The sequence below is a fragment of the Tachysurus fulvidraco genome, chromosome 20, assembly GCF_022655615.1.
Source record: "Tachysurus fulvidraco isolate hzauxx_2018 chromosome 20, HZAU_PFXX_2.0, whole genome shotgun sequence".
Lineage (NCBI taxonomy): Eukaryota > Metazoa > Chordata > Actinopteri > Siluriformes > Bagridae > Tachysurus > Tachysurus fulvidraco.
Window position 1 is genome coordinate 753,679 of NC_062537.1, and position 21,030 is coordinate 774,708.

Genomic DNA, 21,030 nt, shown 5'->3' on the forward strand with positions numbered 1-21,030 from the left:
TCACACACAGGGACGCAAACTCAGGAACGCACACTCAGGAACGCACACTCAGGAACACACACTCAGGAACACACACTCAGGAACACACACTCAGGAACACTCAGGAAAACACACAAGAAGACTCACACACACACAGGAACACACACAATAAGATTCACACACAGGAACACACACTCAGGAACACACACAGGAACACACACTCAGGAACGCACACTCAGGAACGCACACTCAGGAACACACACACAGGAACGCACACACAGGAACACACACTCAGGAACATACACAGGAACACACACTCAGGAACGCACACACAGGAACACACACTCAGGAACATACACAGGAACACACACTCAGGAACACACACACAGGAACACACACCCACTCAAACACTCCTCAGGATCCTGCTTAAAGTTTAATGTTGGAGTGTCAGAGTTTCTCTCAAGATAAAATAGTCTGGTCTCTGGGTTTGGGTTTTGTTTGCAATATTTATACTAAAAAATAAAAATAAAGCTTTTCATTTCGAATATCATATAAGAAAATAAACTCTTGATATTCTGATATAACAGATGCTTTAAAACAACAACAACAACAACAACAACAACAACAACAACACAACAACATGACACTGTTCTCTTCAGGACTGATGGATGGTGTTAAAGAATAAAGTGTGTAATGTTAATAAAAACCTGGAGAACTGTATAAAGCTCCAGACGATGTGATGAAGAGGACAGAAGCTGGAGCTGGGAACAACATGAGGAACAACAAAGTGTGAGATGGTCCAGTCTGTGGGTTGGTCAGAAGATGTAAAAAAAAAAAGGAGCTGAAGAGAAACGACGGGTTTCTTTGTAGTGCTTTTGGTTAAAGACGGATAATCAGAGCTCCTGATGTAGGTGTGTGTGTGTGTGTGTGTGTGTGTGTGTGTGTGTGTGTGTGTGTGTGTGTGTGAGAGAGAGACTCATTTACACACGTATCTCTCCACAGTCCTCTCACATTTCTTACAGGTGACATAGCAGCACCAGTGGTACTTGCAGTGGCATCGCTCTAGCACCTTCTCCGTGTACGGGTTATAGCCTCGGCCGCAGCACATCAGGTCACAGCTGTCGCTCCCGCTCGATGTCTTGTTACACTGCCTGCGAGGAAAAAAACAAAAAAACATACAAGAGTCGTTAGATATCAGCGCAACAAACTGCTCGAAAACATGGTCTCCAGGCCAAGTTCCTGTCCGAACATTCAGCCAAAGTCTGAAGCAGTTGGCAGGAAGCTCGATATTTCCATCATCTACGGCTCATAAGAGGAGAAGCACGATGACATCATCACCAGAGCCAGCGCCGGGCCGCGTCCCAAATTACACATCAGCGCACTAAAGAGCAGATGAAAATAATAGGACAGCTCAGGTTACCGCCGTTAGCTGCCTTCCACCGTGTCACGCGGCAGAACTCAGGAACTTTCCCGTTACTCTGAGTAGCTATTTTAATCTAACGTCAGCTAGCATTAGCGTGTGGCTAATTTGGAATCTTTAATGTCGCTGAGGTGGGCGGTGAAGTTTATAAGCCAGAGTTCATTATAAGTGAAATATATGCTAACGTTTTCTATTTTAAGAACCGATTTGTTTGGATACGCGGAACGTCGATGTAGATGGAGCCTCGGTTCCATATTTGGTCAGAGGAATCGAGTGCGTCGCAAAAAAAGCCAACGGCTCGATATTCCACAGATGGATCTGGGAATGATGTGCGTTAGGATTTTTCCTGAAATCTGTGCTCCTCTACTAAATAACAAAAAAATATCTCATAACATTAGGAGCTTTAGCATAACTATTTAGCCATGAATCAAGGCAACAAAGCTAGGAAAAGCTAGGCTGTGTATTAGCAGCTAGTCACTAGCAGAGGCTCGCTCTGTAGCTTGTTAGCTAACCGTATCGACTAACTAACATACCGAAAACTAGCAACAGTAGAAGGATGAGCTTTATATATATATATAGCGGTCATGTTGCTAGACAACAGAGCGCACTAACATGTTAGCATGCTAATGTATAGAATGCACATGTACAGTCCAACTGCATGAAAAACAAAGAACTGAAGCTAATTGTTAACTAGGGAGCTAATCATTAGCTCTGTTTAAATTCAGTAGGTAGTAAATGTGTGTTGTGTTGAATATTCTGGGAAAATTTCCTCTTCCTCTTCCTCAGTGTTTAAAACTCTGTTGTAAAATTAAATCCGGGACATTGAACCTCCTCAAAGTGTCAGAGGTTTGATTCGGTGTCCAGGACATTACGTCCAGCGAGACTGCATTCTGAAGCCTGAGGCAGCTAAAGTGAGCAGAGAAAAGCAGAGTCATAAATCACTCTGTCAGGATCCTGATGTGACCGCATTGTTTTATAATTGTGCACCGTAATGACCTGTGTGCTGAGAGAGAGAGAGAGAGAGAGAGAGAGAGAGAGAGAGAGAGAGAGAGAGTTGTGGAATGCTGTTATTTAATACTGCGACAGCTCGTACTGAAGCTAAAAGCTCTGTCATATGGCTGCTTTGCGTCCTGACTGGAACAGAAGCCAGAGTGTATGAGCAGACACTAAAAACTGCAGGTATTTCATCATTACTGCTAATTCCAGGACTTGTACTTGTTCAGTGTTCGCTAGTTAGCTTTAGCACTGAAAAACCGCTACAAGCCGCTTAGCATAAACAAAGCTAGCTACTTTATCCGGAGTCTTTCTCTTGGCTGCTCTTTCTTTCCGCCGTTTATCAGATGGTTTATTTTTGCAGATCGCTAATCGGATACACAAGCGGCTAATTACTGCATTAGCCAAATGCTACAAATGCTAGCTGTAATTAGCGAATGCAGTTCTTGTTCAAATCCCCTCTGTTCCTGTTGGGCTGGTTTTTGTTTCAGAGATACAGATCGTGGCTGAGCCTCGGAGTGTTTTACAGGCTTAACTTTAAACCCGGTCCTCGTGCTAAAGACGGCACACAGACGAGTGAGCGCGCTCGCTAGTCAGGAACAGACCGTATAAGTGTGCACTTCAGCTCATCACTCAATCTCCTGAGTTAATGTGACACCGCCGCTAAGTTTATACCAAGTCACTGAGATAAGAAGCTCCGCGAGCCAACAAAGGGGACGCAGAAACAACATGGAGAGGAAACCGGAGGATGGAGGAGAGGGAGAGGAGGGTGGAGGGTTTCAGGGTGTAATCAGGGCTTCAAATGTCTACATTCCCCTGAGACCACACTCACACACACACACTCACACACACACTCACCCTCTCACACTCTCACACACACTCACCCTCTCACACTCACACAATTACACTCACACCTTCACACAATTACACTCTCACACACACTCACACCCTCTCACACTCACACAATTACACTCTCACACTCACACAATCACCCTCACACTCACATAATTACACTCTCACACTCACACAATCACCCTCACACTCACACAATCACCCTCACACTCACACAATCACCCTCACACTCACATAATTACACACACTCAAACTCACATAATTACACTCACACTGGCACTCACCCACTCACCCTCACCCTCATACTAACACTCAAACTCACACAATCTCACACTCACACAATTACAATTACAATCACACCCTCACACAATCACTCTCACACACACACTCACTCATTCAATTACTCTCACATAATTACACACACTCACTCTCACCCACTCACACTCACCCTCATACTAGCACACACACTCACGCTCACACACCCTGTCACACCATCCACATTGCTGACACTAACATAAGGCAGAACCACCGTATGTCTGCGAGCACACAACAAACGTACACCAAGAGAGAGAATTTATAGTGTGTGTGTGTGTGTGTGTGTGTGTGTGTGTGTGTGTGTGTGTGTGTGTGTGTGTGTGTGTGTGTTTTGGCCCCTGTGCAGCTCTACAGCTCTGTGCTTTGGATTTGGTTACCAACTCAACACTACAAACCCCCAACACAACCTAGGAAGCTCTCACAAACATTCTAACATTATTTTTGAAGCTTTGCACTTTGTTGTGTTTTTTCGCTAAAGGACCAGCAGCAGTGTGTCTGTGGAACAAGAGCAGGATTTAGTGTCTCACATGTTTGGTGGAGTTCTTCTGACCTCGACAGACCTGCTACACGATCCTCATTCGTTCATCTTGTTTCATTTTACTGCACCAACCAGACGGAAAAGAGTGAATACTGAAAAAAAAAGCTTTATGAGCCTGACTTCGGTTTATTCTCTAGAAGTTCATGAGAGCGAGACGATGTTCAGGAAAACGACGTGAAACATCTCTGTGGGGCCGAGCAGTGAACCGGACAGGAAGGTTTTAGGACGCAAGTATGAAGAATTAATTAATGGAACTCGTCTGCATCTGATTCTCAGACCTCTGAAACGGCTCCGGCGAGAATCTGGCAGCGTGCACTGTGTGTGTTAGTCGTCTTAATCTCAGCCAGCCGTTTCCTCTGAGGCCCTGATATCAGGAGAAAGCTTTTGGCTCCCGGAATAGCTGCATTACACACACACACACACACACACACATTCACTGAGATAACACACACAGAGAGGCCGCGGTCACTGAAGCCATGTCAGAGGCACGTGCACACCAAGCGCTAATTCTACCATGTGATATCTGACAGCTGGACTTCCAGGCTACAGGAATTATTTTCCCCACATCTAAAAGGAAAGCCTTCGAGTCCAGAAAGATCCAGAGAAACCTTCCAGAACAGGGGATTAGTTTTCATACCCAAAAGATTCAAATTAAACTCGGACGTATCCGCGCACAAACACTCAGCCACACGGTTCACAGCATACTCAGAGCCAAACGCCTCAGCTTTACCACCGCTGGAGTTTTGTTCCGGAACACAGTCGATAATCTGAGGCGTCTCACCTGTCCTGAGTGCCGATGGATCCCATCTTCTCGTTCATGGTGCAGAAGTCGGGTGAGCTCTGCAGGTACACCAGCTCGTTCTCTCGCACCGGTCGCACGTCGATGTCTTTGGGGACGAGCTGTTTGCGTGTCCCTTGTGGCTGGTGCTTCACTCTGGTGGCCGACAAGTACTTCACCTTCAAGTCCTGAGCGATTTCCTTCAGGTCCTGTAGACCTCGCCAACAGGTTCGGATGGAGCAGGAGCCCGAGACGCCGTGACACTTACACTTCACCACCAGCGCGTCCTTGAGGGCCTGACGGAAAAAAATGGAAGAGGAGTTACTGCAGAAAATGATGAAAAGCAAGAATCTGAAATACGAGGTTTGGTTTAACAGGTGAAATTTTGGTGAGTGATGTTTGGTGCAATAAATGAGGTTTACAGATGTTTGATGTGACGGGTGAGATGTTGTTACCTGTCGTCCCACTTCACTGTTGTGCAGGTGCATTAGTTTGTTTGGGTGTGAAAATCCAGTTTTCTTCTTTATCTTCATGGGAGCATCTGAGAACTTTGACCCCATGACAAGGCCGTAGTGGAGGTTGTCGGCACAGCCGCCCCACCTGTGCCCGGGCTCGAGGGTATCTCCTGGGATCGGGGCACAGGTACACAGCCTGAGATCTCCACTGGTGCACGCTCGAGCGATGGTGTGGCTGATAGCGGCGGCAGAAAGAGCGTACACAAACGCAGACTCCCTCGTTCCTGATGGAGACAGAGAGCAGCGTTTGCAGGTTACACTTTTTTAGAAGAAGATGCTAAACTAAAGTCAGATAAGAGGTTCAGAGAGAAAGAGGTTCATCTCGCTGCCTAAGACGATCAGCTGTAGCAGCCTAGCATAGCCTCAACGATTCGGATTTTTCTCACAGGAATCTGTGGACATATCAAAGGTTTCTGGCAGCTTTGAGAAACGTGTGTTTCATCTTTCAGCTTCGACTGAATTCAGTGCGACTGAGACTGAGATCATGCTGCTATTAGATCCCACGGGACACAAAGCAGACACACACTCGGCTACCACAGTTTATTTAGCACATCGCTGCACATGCTCAGTGTGTGAAGTAGGATTCTCCATATCGAGGAACATTATTAGTATTTGTTGGGTACTGAGTATTAAGTAGTCGTGTTAGTTTAGTTAGTTATGGTGAAAGTGCTGTAGGGTAAAGAGACGGTGTACTGAAGACTTTCTGCAGATTCCATGAGTCTCACATCAGTGTCTTTGTGCTCCGGTTTATTACTGAAGAGCAGAACAGACACACAAACAACCTGCTACACAAACAACCTGCTACAGACCCCAAACACACAAAACCCTGAAATCCCTCCCGAGAGTGGGCACGGAGCCGCACTGTGTGGGATCTGAGCCACGTTACACTACATCAGCTGAGCAGAAAGAACTCTGTTGTTCACATCACAAGGAACAAGGACAGTTCAGTGACACACGGCTTCATCAAACGCAGCTCACAGCTCTTCATCTCTGAACTTAGGAGAAAGATGAGAAGTCTTTAATCCTGTAGTGAAGGCTGAGACGAATCCTCACACTGCGTAAAAGTACGTTTGTGGTAGCCACTAAACCAGCACTAAACCAGCACTAAACCAGCTCTAAACCAGCACTAAACCAGCACTAAACCAGCACTAAACCAGCACTAAACCAGCTCTAAACCAGCACTAAACCAGCACTAAACCAGCACTAAACCAGCACTAAACCAACACTAACCAACACTAAACCAACACTAAACCAGCACTAAACCAGCACTAAACCAGCACTAAACCAGCTCTAAACCAGCACTAAACCAGCACTAAACCAACACTAAACCAACACTAAACCAACACTAACCAACACTAACCCAACACTAAACCAACACTAAACCAGCACTAAACCAACACTAAACCAACACTAACCAACACTAACCCAACACTAACCCAACACTAAACCAACACTAAACCAGCACTAAACCAACACTAAACCAACACTAACCAACACTAACCCAACACTAACCCAACACTAAACCAACACTAACCCAACACTAAACCAACACTAAACCAACACTAACCCAACACTAACCCAACACTAAACCAACACTAACCCAACACTAAACCAACACTAACCCAACACTAACCCAACACTAACCCAACACTAACTAACACTAATCCAGCGATTGTCCTTTAGGTTTTGTATCTGCTGGACTCACTGTAATGACCTGAATGTTAGAATAATGATGTCATCAGGAAGCTGTGTTTGGTCACTGAAAGTGAAATGAAGGAATTTGAGATTAGAGGTGTAACTCTGACCTCTCTCCAGGTCTGGGAGATATTTGGGAGCGTCGATGGACGAGCAGTTCCAGCGCATATCGGTGAACGTTTTCTGACACGTCTTTTTGACCTCACGTGCCGCCTGGACGATGACCTGCATGAGCTCCAGGTTGGTGCGGCAGAGCTGAGCCTGTGAGGACACGAGGCCTGGTAGGGTCTTACACTGCTGCGTCTTATTAATGTGCTCCGACGTCTGAGAGAGAGCCCTGAAACACACACACACACACACACACACACACACACACACACACACACACACACACACGCACACCACACACACACACACGCACACCACACACACACACACACACACACACACACACCACACACACACACACACATTATTTTATTGTAATCATTATTTCCATCTGCTGTCATGTGATTTAAAGATTTAGCTTTTTTTAAAAATGAATTACAGCGAAACCCTCTGATTGGTCACTAAATAGGTTTTAGTCCAGGTTCAGTTCAGATGTTTGGAACATAAATGCAGACATTTAACTGGACGTCATTATCTGATTCCTTAACCAATCAGGACGGAGCTTTGCCCTATTTACGTGTGATGTGATGTAGATGTTTTTGCCTTGGTTTACTGAGACACACTTGGAGGTTAATGAGGAGATGGTGAAGGGGTTGAAGCAGCACTGTGTGGGTAATTAATCCCCCGTAAATGTTGTAACGGAGCCGAAACGCCGCTACACTGACATGGTGCATCTCGTGACTTTAACGTCCTCCAGATGTGATTTACAACCAACACGATTGTGACACAGCGTCGAGCTGCTTTTCGTACGTCTCTGGGTCACGCATGAGAGATATGATAAAGTGCAGGAAGGAGGAGGACGTGGCGTCACCGGCACACGGGATAATAACGCCAATGTTTTGGCGTCGTTAGCAGAGAGATCTGGCAGGAAGAGGACGGGATACTGATTGCCAGTGGAAAGAAGGACTTTTTCCCAGCGGATCTGGCGGAACGGCTGTGAGACGATGCCAGAGGTTTCAATTCATCCACATGTGAATCTCTTCCAAAGCTTTAACCCTCTACACACTCGTACTGCTCCACCACGCTACAAACATGAAGCTCAAACAGCTCGACCAGGTTTAAATAACACGAATTAGATCATAATAAATAACACAAATTAGATCATAATAAATAACACAAATTATATCATAATAAATAACACAAATTATATCATGTAACATTACGGCTGTGATTGTTAAATTGCATTCAAATTATATTTTTAAAAATGCTCAGAAGTTTAAAGAGCCCTGGTTTAATATGGTATTATCTCTGGTTAGGTTTACTCTGTTCCCCCTGTTACACACACACACACACATTTGTACACACACACACACACACACACACACACACACACACACACACACACACACACACACACACACCCATACACACATTTATACACACACACACACACATTTGTACACACACACACACACACACACACACACACATTTATACACACACACACACACACACAGACACACACACATACACACCCATACACACATTTATACACACATTTATACACACACACACACACACACACACACACACACACACACACACACACACACACACACACACACACACACACACACACACACACACCCATACACACATTTATACACACACACACACACTCTCACATACACACACATACACATTTATATACACACACACACACACACACACACACACACTCACATACACACATTTATATATAAACACACACACACTCACACACATACACTCATACATACACACACATTTATATACACTCACAAGCACATACAACATATACTCTCACACACACTCATACATACACACACATTTATATACACTCACACACACACATTCACACACTCACACACACACACAAACACTCATACACACAGCCATGTTCGTGAGAATCAGACAGCTCCATGCACACCTTTCACCTGTTTTGGATTAGGAGCGAGGGGCCGCTGCTTTCTGCCCCCATGATAAGCTGTGACCCACAGACCCCCCCTCCTCCATTCACCCGCCCACACACACACACACACACACACACACACACACACACACACACACACACACACACAGAGTTATACTCACAGGTGTTTATGGCAGCATGTGGTTTGTATTGTGCTCGGTGCTTTAGCAGGCCGACGCCCGTCATGTCACAAACATTCCACTTTATATTCTGCTTCACGGATTGTTTTGCTTTTATAACTCATTATAACTCCTTATAAATCATTATGAAAGATTATGATTCATTATGAAACATTATAAATCATTATAAATCATTAAGGCGCTTAAATGGGTTCCAGATGTTTAACACTTTATTTGCACAAAGTTAACCCTCTCGACTTACGACACACACCAGACCTTTAAATCGAAATAATCATAAAGAATAAAGAAAGATTTTTAATAAGCATTTTATTAGCTCGTGATTTTATCAGGATTTTGTGTATAAAACAATTAGCTGTAAGAAAGTGAAGGATAACAGGATTGACATTTAGTGATGATTATTATTAATGTTAGATATTTTTTACTCAGTGTTTGTATGAATATAATTAAAAACAGATCTATTTAAATATAAATATATAAATGGATATATTTATCATCCCCCCCCCCCTTTACGGTGTTTTTGGTTTAGTCCGTTACTTATCACACATTAAAGTAGTACCTCATGTTACTGCTCTCTTTACTCTGTTCACTCGTAAATAAAATTATAAAGATAACGCGGATGCGCCCTAGTCGGTGTCACCATGGCAACAAGGACGAGTACCTTTATCCCTGCAAGTGCACATCATTTAAAGTGCACGTCGTCTTTCATCTCCGTTCTCGTGCGGTGTACAGAATGATGGGAAATGGGACGAAATCAGGAAACTTGATCATGTGAACATCACAATGACTTCATAAAAGATGCCGCCTACGTAGGGAGCCTCGTCCCCATCAGAACAGAGAGAGTTAGTGAGGGACGCAGAGACACTTACAGCCATCTGATGGCGACGCAGTGCTGAGACAGAGTCAGCGTGAGCAGAGTGACGGCGCACAGCGGAAACGACACAAACTCGCTCTTCATCCTGATCTGATTGGGTGCGTCTCGGGGCAGGAAGCTTACGACGACGATCACAGGTCAGAGGCCATGACACAGACGGCTTCACTCTTTCTCTAGCTCTTTCGCTCCTTTTTCCTTCAGTCTCTCCTGCTGAAAGAGAGAAAAGAGAAACGTGCAGATGTTTAAATTCTATATATCTCTTCTATCAGATTTCTAACATGAGAAACATCGCCAAAGCCTGAGCGCTCAAACTCCCAGGTGAGGAAGTGCAGAAGTGTAGGAGAGGAAGTGAAGAGGAGGTGAGGAAGTGAAGAGGAAGTGAGGAATTGAAGAGGAGAAGAAGTGAAGTGAAGAGGAGAGGAAGTGAAAATGAAGTGAAAATGAAGTGGAGAGGAAGTGAAGAGGAAGTGAAGAGGAAGTGAAGAGGAAGTGAAGAGGAAGTGAGGAAGTGTAGGAGAGGAAATGAAGAGGAAGTGAGGAATTGAAGAGGAGAGGAAGTGAAGAGGAGAGTTTCTATATTAAATTGTATAATAATTACATTTTATCTTATGATGTCACTTCTGCAAAAATCATTCATGATACATCAAGAAGCTTTAAATGTCATTTTAACCAGAAATGTTCGCACTGAGTCGCTCGCACTGAGTCGCTCACACAGCCGCTCGCACTGAGTCGCTCGCACTGAGTCGCTCGCACTGAGTCGCTCGCACTGAGTCGCTCGCACTGAGTCGCTCGCGCTGAGTTGTCCGTACTGAGTTGTGTGTACTGTCATCTGATATAAAGTCATTGAACAATAATCTGAACATTACACACTTTATACACACTCTTTGAACACTCTATACACACTCTATACATACTCAACACACCCACATATTCTATGAACACTCTATAAACACTCAATACACACACTCTATGAACACTATACAAACTCTATACACACACACATACTCTAAACACACTCAATACACACACTCTGTGAACACACTTTATATACAGTACACTCTTCAAACACCTTGTGGAAGCTCCTCACACTATACACACTCTGTACTCGATGCTCACATTGCTTAAACACGATCTACACACTCTGTAAACTTTATACACACTCTATACACATTACACCCTCTGAACACGCTCTGAAACACACTCTCTGCACACTCTGTATACTCAGTGTACACTCTACACACTCAGAACACACCATACACACATTGTACAAACTCTATATACATTATGTGCACACACACACACACACACACACACACACACACACACACACACACACACACACACACACACACACACTGGATGGTTTAACAGTCTGATGTGTGGAACGTGTTTGAGGATCTGAGGAGCTCGTTTCTGCATCATGGCTCATTTTCAGCTCGTTATAAAAGACTTTTATCACAGAAACGTCTCTAACTCGGGTTTAACGCTCAAATAAAGGAGCTTATTAAACACTGACAGATTTACATTTAACCCTGATTTATAAACCAGGGCCTAATTTTATTTTTCAGTTTAATCCATTTGGTATTTACTGTATTTACAGTCTCTAAATCACTCATCACTACTTTAATGATCCATGTTCCAGCACGAAACACCTTCATTTAACGACTAAATCTGATTCTTTACATTAAACACACACACACACACACACACACACACACACACACACACACACACACACACACACACGTCTAAATAAAACACCGAGACGCTTTTATAACAGATAAATACGCACAAGTTCTCATCACAGTTTAGTAAAATATCAGTTTTATCCTGTATAATATTCACAAAACTCGACTATATTCTACATTTATATTAATAACTGTATTTTTATTTCTAGTTGTTTTGCCACTTCAGGACTTTTCAGTGCCGCTGAGAGCTGAAACCCAGATTTTATTCTGTATATAAGACGACAGTAGAAAGAATCTCTTCTACTCGACTCTCAGACTTTATTTTAGCTGAAACATCTGTAAAAAAAAAAAAAAAAAAACTTTATTTATTTTTACCCGACTCAGTAAAATGCAGCTACAGTGTCGTATTTTCTCTAATTATATAATTAATGAACATCCTCAGGAGCGACTCGTGCACCGTTCTGAGCAGTTACTGTAGACTTATTGTGTGGTTTGGGACGCAGCAGATAAATGTGGTCTCACTAAAGGTAAGAGCTGCGTCCCGACCCCCAGACCGTTCAGCGTAAAGTAAAATGAATAAAACTGTTAAACACTGGAGTTAAACACAGGACTAAAACACTATTAAATACCATCAGGTACGGATTTTATTAATAGCCGTACAGTTTGGGACGCCGACTCACACGTCTCAGCGTTTAGCTGCTTTTACACCACAAGCCACAAACTAGTGCACTAAGGAGTATAAATACTTTTACCAGTAATAACTTAAATTATAATGTCCTATAAAATACTATTTAGTAGCCTGTGGTAGGATGTGGTTTGGGACGCAGCCGTGCACCGAACACTTTCATCCTCACCTTTTTATGCACTGAACCGCACAGAGTATAAATAGCAACGTAAATATATAGCGAGCTCATAGATAAACCGGTTAGTGTACAGTTCTATAGGGAAGACTGTGGTTTGGGACACAACCCTACAGAGGTCATCTTTAAATTCACCTTTTATATATATATATAATATATAAAACACAAAAACAACACAAACTGTGGTTTATTCCTTTTTCTTTTATATATCTATATATGCGCATTTTTATTGCGTCTCTAGTAATAAGCAGGTAATATGCAGTAATAACACACTGTGTAGTGTTTAATAAAGACTATGTGCGGTTTGGGACACAGCCATGCTCACATGTTCACTTCTATATTCTGTCTTAATACACACAGTGATTTAGACGTGTTTATGTTTTTAATCTATGCAGAGTGGTAATAAACATGTAATAAGCGGTAATAAGACACCGTAGAGTGTAACGAGGCAGATTTGAGACGCAGTTCTGCTTCATCCACATTTACAGTCGTTACAGTTAAAAGGCATGATGTATATTTGTGTACATTGCAGTTATAAAGTCTGATTAATGTGCAGTAAGAAACAGTGGATTTGGGACACAGCCATGTGTACAGTGCACTTTAATTCTCACCTTATAGCGAGCAGCTGGACGTTTAAATCCGGGAGAAAACACAAGAGAAAGTTTCCCTTTATAATCCACACACAGATTAAAACCGGGTTAGTGCGCGCGCGTTAATCCGGATTTTACCCGAGCAACATGTCCGGGAGACGGAACACCGAACACCATCATACACCCTAGTCTCCAAATCCTGCCGCGGGACAGCGCGAGCTGGTGCAGTCTCTCTTTTTCTCTCTCACACACACACTCACACACACACACACACACTCTCTCTCTCTCTCTCTCTCTCTCTGCGCGGGTGCGTGTTCTAACCAAACCGACAGCGCGCGCACTTTTATATGTATAGACACACGCGCGCGCGTGCGGCCCCCGGCTTTGATCTCCTCCATGACGTCATGTGTGATTTACATAACAAAGTGTTTAGTTTCTTTATTTCGTATTTTTTACTGTTCACGTTTTGTCTGATGTCGCACGAGGACTCGGTTCCTGTATTACATTATTAGCTTTAATCAGTTTATTACATGTTATTAATCCCTGTTCAGTTCCTGATCATTATTATAATAATAATCTAAACTTAATTATAATATTCATGATTTACATCATTTTAAAACTTAAACAACAACAACAACAACAATAACAACAACAATAATATTTAGTCCGTGAGTTTAAATTTGAATAGCTGACTAAATATTTTTTTACTTCTCTGCACTTTAATTATTATGCTTCAATAATATGAATAATTGTGATAAGTTAATTAAAAAATACTAAAATATATAATAATAAAATAATAATTAAAACGTGATAAACATTGAAGCTTAAATTTAAATATTAACATAGAATCCACGAGGAATGATAATAATTATTTAGACATAATAATAATAATAATAATAATAATAACAACAACAACAACAACAACAACAACAACAATAAATAATAATAATAATAATAATAATAATAATAATAATTATTATTATTATTATTATAATCATAACAACAACAACAACAAATAATAATAATAATAATAATAATAATAATAACAATAATAATAATAACAACAACAACAACAACAACAATAAATAATAATAATAATAATAATAATAATAATAATTATTATTATTATTATTATTATTATAATAATCATAACAACAACAACAAATAATAATAATAATAATAATAACAATAATAATGACAACAACAACAACAACAACAACAACAATAATAATAATAATTAAATACAAATATTCTTATTCTCAAATAAGCTCTTTTCAGTCTGAAAGAGTTTTAGGTCATTTTAAAAGCAGTAATCAGTCTGTAAATCCTGACACTTTCTGTTCTTTTCACTACACACAGATTGTGATCGTTTTGTTCTGCTCTGTGATGTAAAGTCTGTATTGTGTGTCTGTATCACACCGGTGTCCTGTATTACTGCTGAAATTAACCCTGAACCAGCAGCGTGGAGGGAGGACGAGCTGAGCTCCACGTGCGTCTCTGCCGTGGACAAACACGCCGTTCCTTCTTTCCTCTTCTGATGAAAGCAGGTTTATTCCAGCAGGACCGTGAAGCTTCCCCTCGGCTGCCGTGTCTCAGCTCACGTATCTCCTTCTTCGTGTTCATCTATCAATAAGATCACAGAGAACCTTCGGTGACGATCGAGCTGAGAAACTCGTGCGTTTTTGTAGCCTCTGTAACGTGTGTTCATGCGTAACGTCGTTAACTCGATGCAGCACTTCATATTTTTGCAGTGAAGGTAATGATCAGTTTAACAGTGACGGCGTCGCTATAAACGTCTCCCTGTTCTCGTTCCCCCGATTTACTATTCTTCCGATTAACCATAAAATCCGTTATACGAAACAGGGCTAAAGTCTTATCTCGTTACGATTCGAACAGAAATACAGATTTACATCATTAACCACATGAAGCGAATATTTCATTCTTTTTTATTTGATGCGAGAACAAATTCCACAGCAAAGATGTCATGAAGCCATGGAGTTCCTGTTCCAGCAGAAATCTAACCGTTACTATTTATTAGCAATTACAGAAAGACGCTGTACTTTCTGTCCGTTTATTGTTACATTTCCTCTTGTGAAGCAGCTAGAAACAGACCTCTCTACATCTTCAGCTTAACAAGAGAAACAAATAAGACACAGAAACGTTTACAGCTTTACCTCAGACTGCTGACGCCGGAGACTCCTTCAGGTTCGTACAGGTTTGCATGGAGCATCCATCATACACATCACCGTTACTATAGAAACGCTAAGGCATCAGAGCGGGCTCGTTAACGTAAAGCCGATGTGACGTTGCTCTACTGTTGGAGAGAATTCATCACCACAAAGCGACAGACTGGATCCTCCTGTCTGTGATCTGGTGTGTAGCTGATGGTAAACTATGTCAAATTGATTGGATTTAGCTTTCTGGGTCAGTTAGCGCTCGTCTTTGATCAGACGTTTAAAAAACTGTCAGCACACAAGGACTTGTTCAGCGTGACCGGATCCTCGTCGCTCACGCGTGCGTTCACGTTAATCGAATCAACTTTAACTGCATTTTCCAATAAGTGACACAAAGTCCAGAGTGACCTCATGTGACCTTCGCTTCAGAGCAAAAACACGCTCATGTGTCACACCTTTAAATTATTACACAGAGAAACTTCAAGGTTTCAGTCGATTCCACAACAATCTGTCTGAGGCACGTCTCAGACTCAACGGTCACATTTAGACATAATATTCTCATTGATACCTGGAGCATTGTCTCTCTCTCTCTCTCTCTCTCTCACACACACACACACACACACACACACACACACACACACACACACACACACACACACACACACACACACACACACAGAGGCTGTGTCGCCTGACCTCTGATCTCTTGATAACTTTTACTACCAGAGGTTAATCTCGTTGGATGTAAGAAACGAGAGCCGAGTTCAACTTTCCACTGAAACCCGATGGGAAAACAAACAAGGCATATTGTCTCACTTTAAGCTCCGCCCACAACACAGTGTTTACACACTGCACAAACGTGGACGCAATCTCAAACGCCGGCTTCTCTCTGAATCGACCCTTCACACCGAGAGCGATCCTTCATTCCTGATAAAGCAGCTTTGTAGACATTAAAAATGACTGAAAGAGAAGACGACCTTCTTTAATAAATATTCAATTGTAACCAGTGGAAAACTGCTGCGGTGTAAAAGGAATAAAACCCTGTGGGTGTGTGTAAGAGGAACCTTGTTGTTGTGACGTGTGTGTTTATAAAATGTTATTGTATTGATGATCCGGTCCCCAATTCTGTTCTGAAGCAATGTCTACTGCCCTGAAGGCCCTGTGTTCAAAGTGAACTTGGACAGAGGCGAGAAAATATCACCCACACGCCTCCACACAAGGAGAGCGAGAAACCTCCAGTGACACTGAACTGTGAACAGCTGAAACCTGTTTACTGGGTCACCAGGAGCTGAAGATGAACCTGAAGTAGGATGAAACGTCTACACTGATGATTTAACACACAGGCTCTCAATTCCTGTCTCATTTGAACTACTGACAGAGTACACACACACACACACACACACGTATGTATGTATATGTGTGTGTGGGTGTGTGTGTATGTATGTATGTGTACGTGTGTGTGTGTGTATATATTTGTGTGTGTGTGTGTGTGTGTATGTGTATGTGTATGTGTGTATTTGTGTGTGTGTGTGTGTGTGTGCATATGTACTAAAAGATAAAGCCCTAGAAGAAGCTGGTGTTCAGCAGGTGTTGGTTGTCTGGTGTGTTCAGACCCAGGCTGTGCTGCTGCTCTCTCACTGTGTGGCTCCTGGTTCAAGTCTCAGCTGAAGAAACCCTGTGCTGAATCTTTTACAGTCTGATCACTCATCATGTGTGAAGAACAATATAAATGTCACAAACAGCAGTGTGTCGGCGTCCCCCTGTGGCTCAGTGGGCAGGTGAACAGGTCTCTCACCTGGAGGATCAGGGTTCACGTCCTGCTTCAGGTGAAACTTCTTTATAAACACACTTTGAAGCAGCTTGTTGGTGTAAAGAAGAAGATAAATGTTTAACAAGAGCAGACAAGCAGCCAGCAGGTCCTGGTGGCTCAGTGGGCAGGTGAGCAGGTCTCTCACCTGGAGGATCAGGGTTCACGTCCCGCTTCAGGTGAGTTTTAGGACCACTTTAAGGTGGAGCGGTGACGTGAACTGAAAGATAAATGTTTAAAAAAAAGCAGCGTTGTCAGAAAGCTCTGATAGCTCAGATGTCTAAGGGTGCGTCCCTCTGTGGTGTCACGCCACACAGGATCGAGACCACCTGCAGGGGAGCTGAGGGGCCGGAACCCAGTGGGGCTCTAAGTCTGGCAAAGTGAGAGAAAGAGAGTGAAAGCCAGCAGGTCCCACCTGGGGCTCCTGGAGAGGTGAAGGGTGGGGTTATGTTACTTTGGGCGGGGCCTTGTCTATTTATTTATTCATACATTTATATTTATATTTATTTATATATTTCCATTTATTTATTTATTTATTAACTTCTTATATACATACACACTTTTTTCTAATTTATCCTTATTCCTATATATCACCCCCCCCTATATATCTCTCTTTATCTTTCTCTTCCTTCCTATATATTTCCATCTCTTTCCTGTTTGCTGGTTTTTACTCTACGTTACATTTGAGTATAAAACTTTGACACTGTGAGACTTCACACTGTTGCTCTGGACTGTTTGACTTCACTACATTATTTTACTGATTTCTTCTCAGCATCACATTTGTTCTACACTCCAATAAAATGATCTCAAAGTCTCAAGACCTGGGACTCGAACCCTGACCTTCATCACCACACACACACCGTCACCACCACACACCCACTGAGCCACCGGTGCTGAGCGACTGCACACGTCTCTATGTGACGTCTTCATGGTGTAGAACATGTCACTGAGGTTCAGGGAGAAAAGAAACCAGGTGCAGGTTTGAACCAGCGACAGCAGGGACACGAGACGAGAGCTTTAGCAGTGAGCCACTGATCCTCACACACAACATCCAACCTGCACTGACCCTCTACAGCCTCCTCACATCTCCCACAGAACACTCTTCTGGATTCTGATTGGTCAGGAGCTCTTCTTTAATCGTTTCTATGGTAACAGCTGAGGTGGGGAAGTAAGGAGTCTCCAGATTCAGAGCTTTGTACCAGTCAGAGGTGAAGCCGAGGCGTTCCTCAGGACAGAAGAGTTAGCAGAATTACAGACAGATATTTCCTCCCAAACACATAAACACTGTCAACTTTTGACCCTGAAGATTCCAGAAGATCACAGGAGGACATAATTCCCATCAAATGTCCTGCTTTATTGAGGAAGAAGGATATTTTTTTCCATTTATTAAGGAAGCCACAGGCTTTGACATGAGAACAGTGTGTGTTCTTCTACAGTGGACCGTTTATGATTAAAGCCACTTTCATTTCAGTTAAACACACACACACACACACACACACACACACACACACACACACACACACACAGCTCAAGTCAGTTTTATTCGGTCAGTGTTTTAAATTCATGTTACAACAAATACTATAATAATAATAAAATATCAGGAGCACAGAGATGTGAAGACACGATAAATCTGTGACTAACAGAGACGACATCATGAAGCTCCTTCCCCACTTCAGATGTTCATGTGGCTTTGTGTCTTCAGAAGTCTCTGTTACTGCAGAACAAACAGAGTCGGAATGAGTGTGACATCAAAAGCCCAGCAGTGTGTGTGTGTGTGTGTGTGTGTGTGATGGAGAGCTTTCTGCTGCCTGACTGTTTGAACTGAGAGGAAATCCATCACCAGCTGCTGTAAATACGCTCCTCTCTGCTTCCTCCAGCTCGCCGCCTCCTTGCTTTTGAAATCCGTCACATTTTATCGAGGCATTTCATCAGATAAACAGGCCACAAAGAGACGCCTCGTAAATAGATTGTCTAACTCTCAATCGGCTAAAATATAAACGTTTGTCGTTCTCACAGGAAGTTTGTTCTTTGTTGTTGTTGAAGCACGAAGCGGATTTGGTCGTCACTGACGTTTCGCTTACTGACTGATTGCTTTGTTTGTATTACACAATATTCTGATCTCTCATTAGACTCACGTTTATTATGAGGAAGTAAAAAGGGGTGTGTGTGTGTGTGTGTGTGTGTGTGTGTGCGCGCGTGTGAGGTTGTGAAAACACAGCTAAGGAGAATCCCTCTCAGCAGGAGCGGGCTGTTCTGTGGCCATCGAGCTGCTGGTCTTCAGAGGGTGCCATTTGTTTCGGAGCTCCTCTCCATCTCTCAGGCCTCGGGTTCCTTTCATGTAGCAGATGGAGGATCTTCTCTAAACATTTCCTGTTGACTTCATGGGTTTCGGGGACACAGGTGACTCGGCCCATGTACAGAGGACACGGTCCTGTCCGGTGCTGGTCACACCGAGGTCACACTACTGTAGCAGACACACTGACAAGATTAACACAAATAACGTGTGTGTGTATGTGTGTGTGTGTGTGTATGTGTGTGTGTGTGTGTGTGTGTATGTGTATGCATGTGTATGCATGTGTCTGTGTGCGTGTGTGTGTGTGTGTGTGTGAGACTGTAAATGTGCTGCTCATCTGTTACACCTGTATTTACAGCTTCTGCTTTAGTCACCATGTCGCTCGACCATCAGCACTAGAGATTCCACACCAGTGAACTTCATCAGAATGTTTCATCCTTTCACACGGACACACGGACACACTTACATCACGGACACACGGACACATTTACATCACGGACACACGGACATCACGGACACATTTACATCACAGACACACGGACACATTTACATCACGGACACACGGACACATTTACATCACGGACACACGGATACATTTACATCACGGACACACGGATACATTTACATCACGGACACACGGACATCACGGACACATTTACATCACAGACACACGGATACATTTACATCACGGACACACGGATACATTTACATCACGGACACACGGATACATTTACATCACGGACACACGGACACACGGACATCACGGACACACGGACACATTTACATCGCGGACACACGGACACATTTACATCACGGACACACGGACACACGGACACATTTACATCACGGACACATTTACATCACGGACACACGGACACATTTACATCACGGACACACGGACACATTTACATCACGGACACACATCACGGACACACTTACATCACGGACACACGGACACACGGACACATTTACATCACGGACACACGGACACATTTACATCACGGACACACGGACACATTTACATCACGGACACACGGACACATTTACATCACGGACACACGGACACATTTACATCACGGACACACGGACACATTTACATCACGGACACACGGACACACTTACATCACGGACACACTTACATCACGGACACACGGACACACGGACACACTTACATCACGGACACACGGACACATTTACATCACGGACACACGGACACACTTACATCACGGACACACGGACACACGGACACATTTACATCACGGACACACGGACACACGGACACACGGCCCTACACAAGGCAAAGAAACAAACCAAAGGAGCTTTTTAGTGTAAAGAACTAAACTAGAACTGAATCAGAGCAACAGGCTGAATTTAAGTTGGAGAAATTTATTAAACAGTTGAAC

General features: G+C 43.0%; 1 protein-coding gene and 1 long non-coding RNA gene across 5 annotated transcripts; both read right to left on the bottom strand.

Moving 5' to 3' along the window:
• Window positions 1–263: 263 nt before the first annotated feature.
• On the bottom strand, window positions 264–13,676 carry wnt11 (wingless-type MMTV integration site family, member 11). 4 transcript variants are annotated; one of them, XM_047804444.1, is made up of 7 exons: window positions 13,492–13,676; window positions 13,375–13,388; window positions 10,211–10,422; window positions 7,196–7,422; window positions 5,331–5,614; window positions 4,879–5,171; window positions 264–1,130 (listed from the first exon to the last, which is right to left on the bottom strand). In XM_047804444.1, exons 3-7 carry the CDS (start codon window positions 10,297–10,299, stop codon window positions 956–958), a joined length of 1,068 nt encoding a protein of 355 aa, XP_047660400.1. In that variant the 5' UTR covers window positions 10,300–10,422; window positions 13,375–13,388; window positions 13,492–13,676; the 3' UTR covers window positions 264–955. The 4 variants fall into 4 exon arrangements, with proteins under 4 accessions (XP_047660400.1, XP_027014242.1, XP_027014241.1 ...); XM_027158441.2 differs by having other exon boundaries at window positions 10,211–10,425; XM_027158440.2 differs by having other exon boundaries at window positions 13,375–13,676.
• A 4,991-nt stretch (window positions 13,677–18,667) lies between these two features.
• Window positions 18,668–20,337, bottom strand: LOC113650337. Its single transcript, XR_003442381.2, has 2 exons — window positions 19,974–20,337; window positions 18,668–19,798 (listed from the first exon to the last, which is right to left on the bottom strand). It is a non-coding gene; the product is annotated as an uncharacterized LOC113650337 (long non-coding RNA).
• Between the last annotated feature and the right edge of the window lie 693 nt (window positions 20,338–21,030).

Coding starts and splice junctions, on each gene's coding strand:
- wnt11 (XM_047804444.1), bottom strand. CDS start 10,299: ATGAAGAGCGAGTTTGTGTCGTTTCCGCTGTGCGCCGTCACTCTGCTC. Junction 5,615..7,195: donor TCTCCCAGACCTGGAGAGAG/GTCAGAGTTACA, acceptor TGTCTCCATCAG/GAACGAGGGAGTCTGCGTTT. Junction 5,172..5,330: donor ACAGTGAAGTGGGACGACAG/GTAACAACATCT, acceptor TTTTTCCGTCAG/GCCCTCAAGGACGCGCTGGT.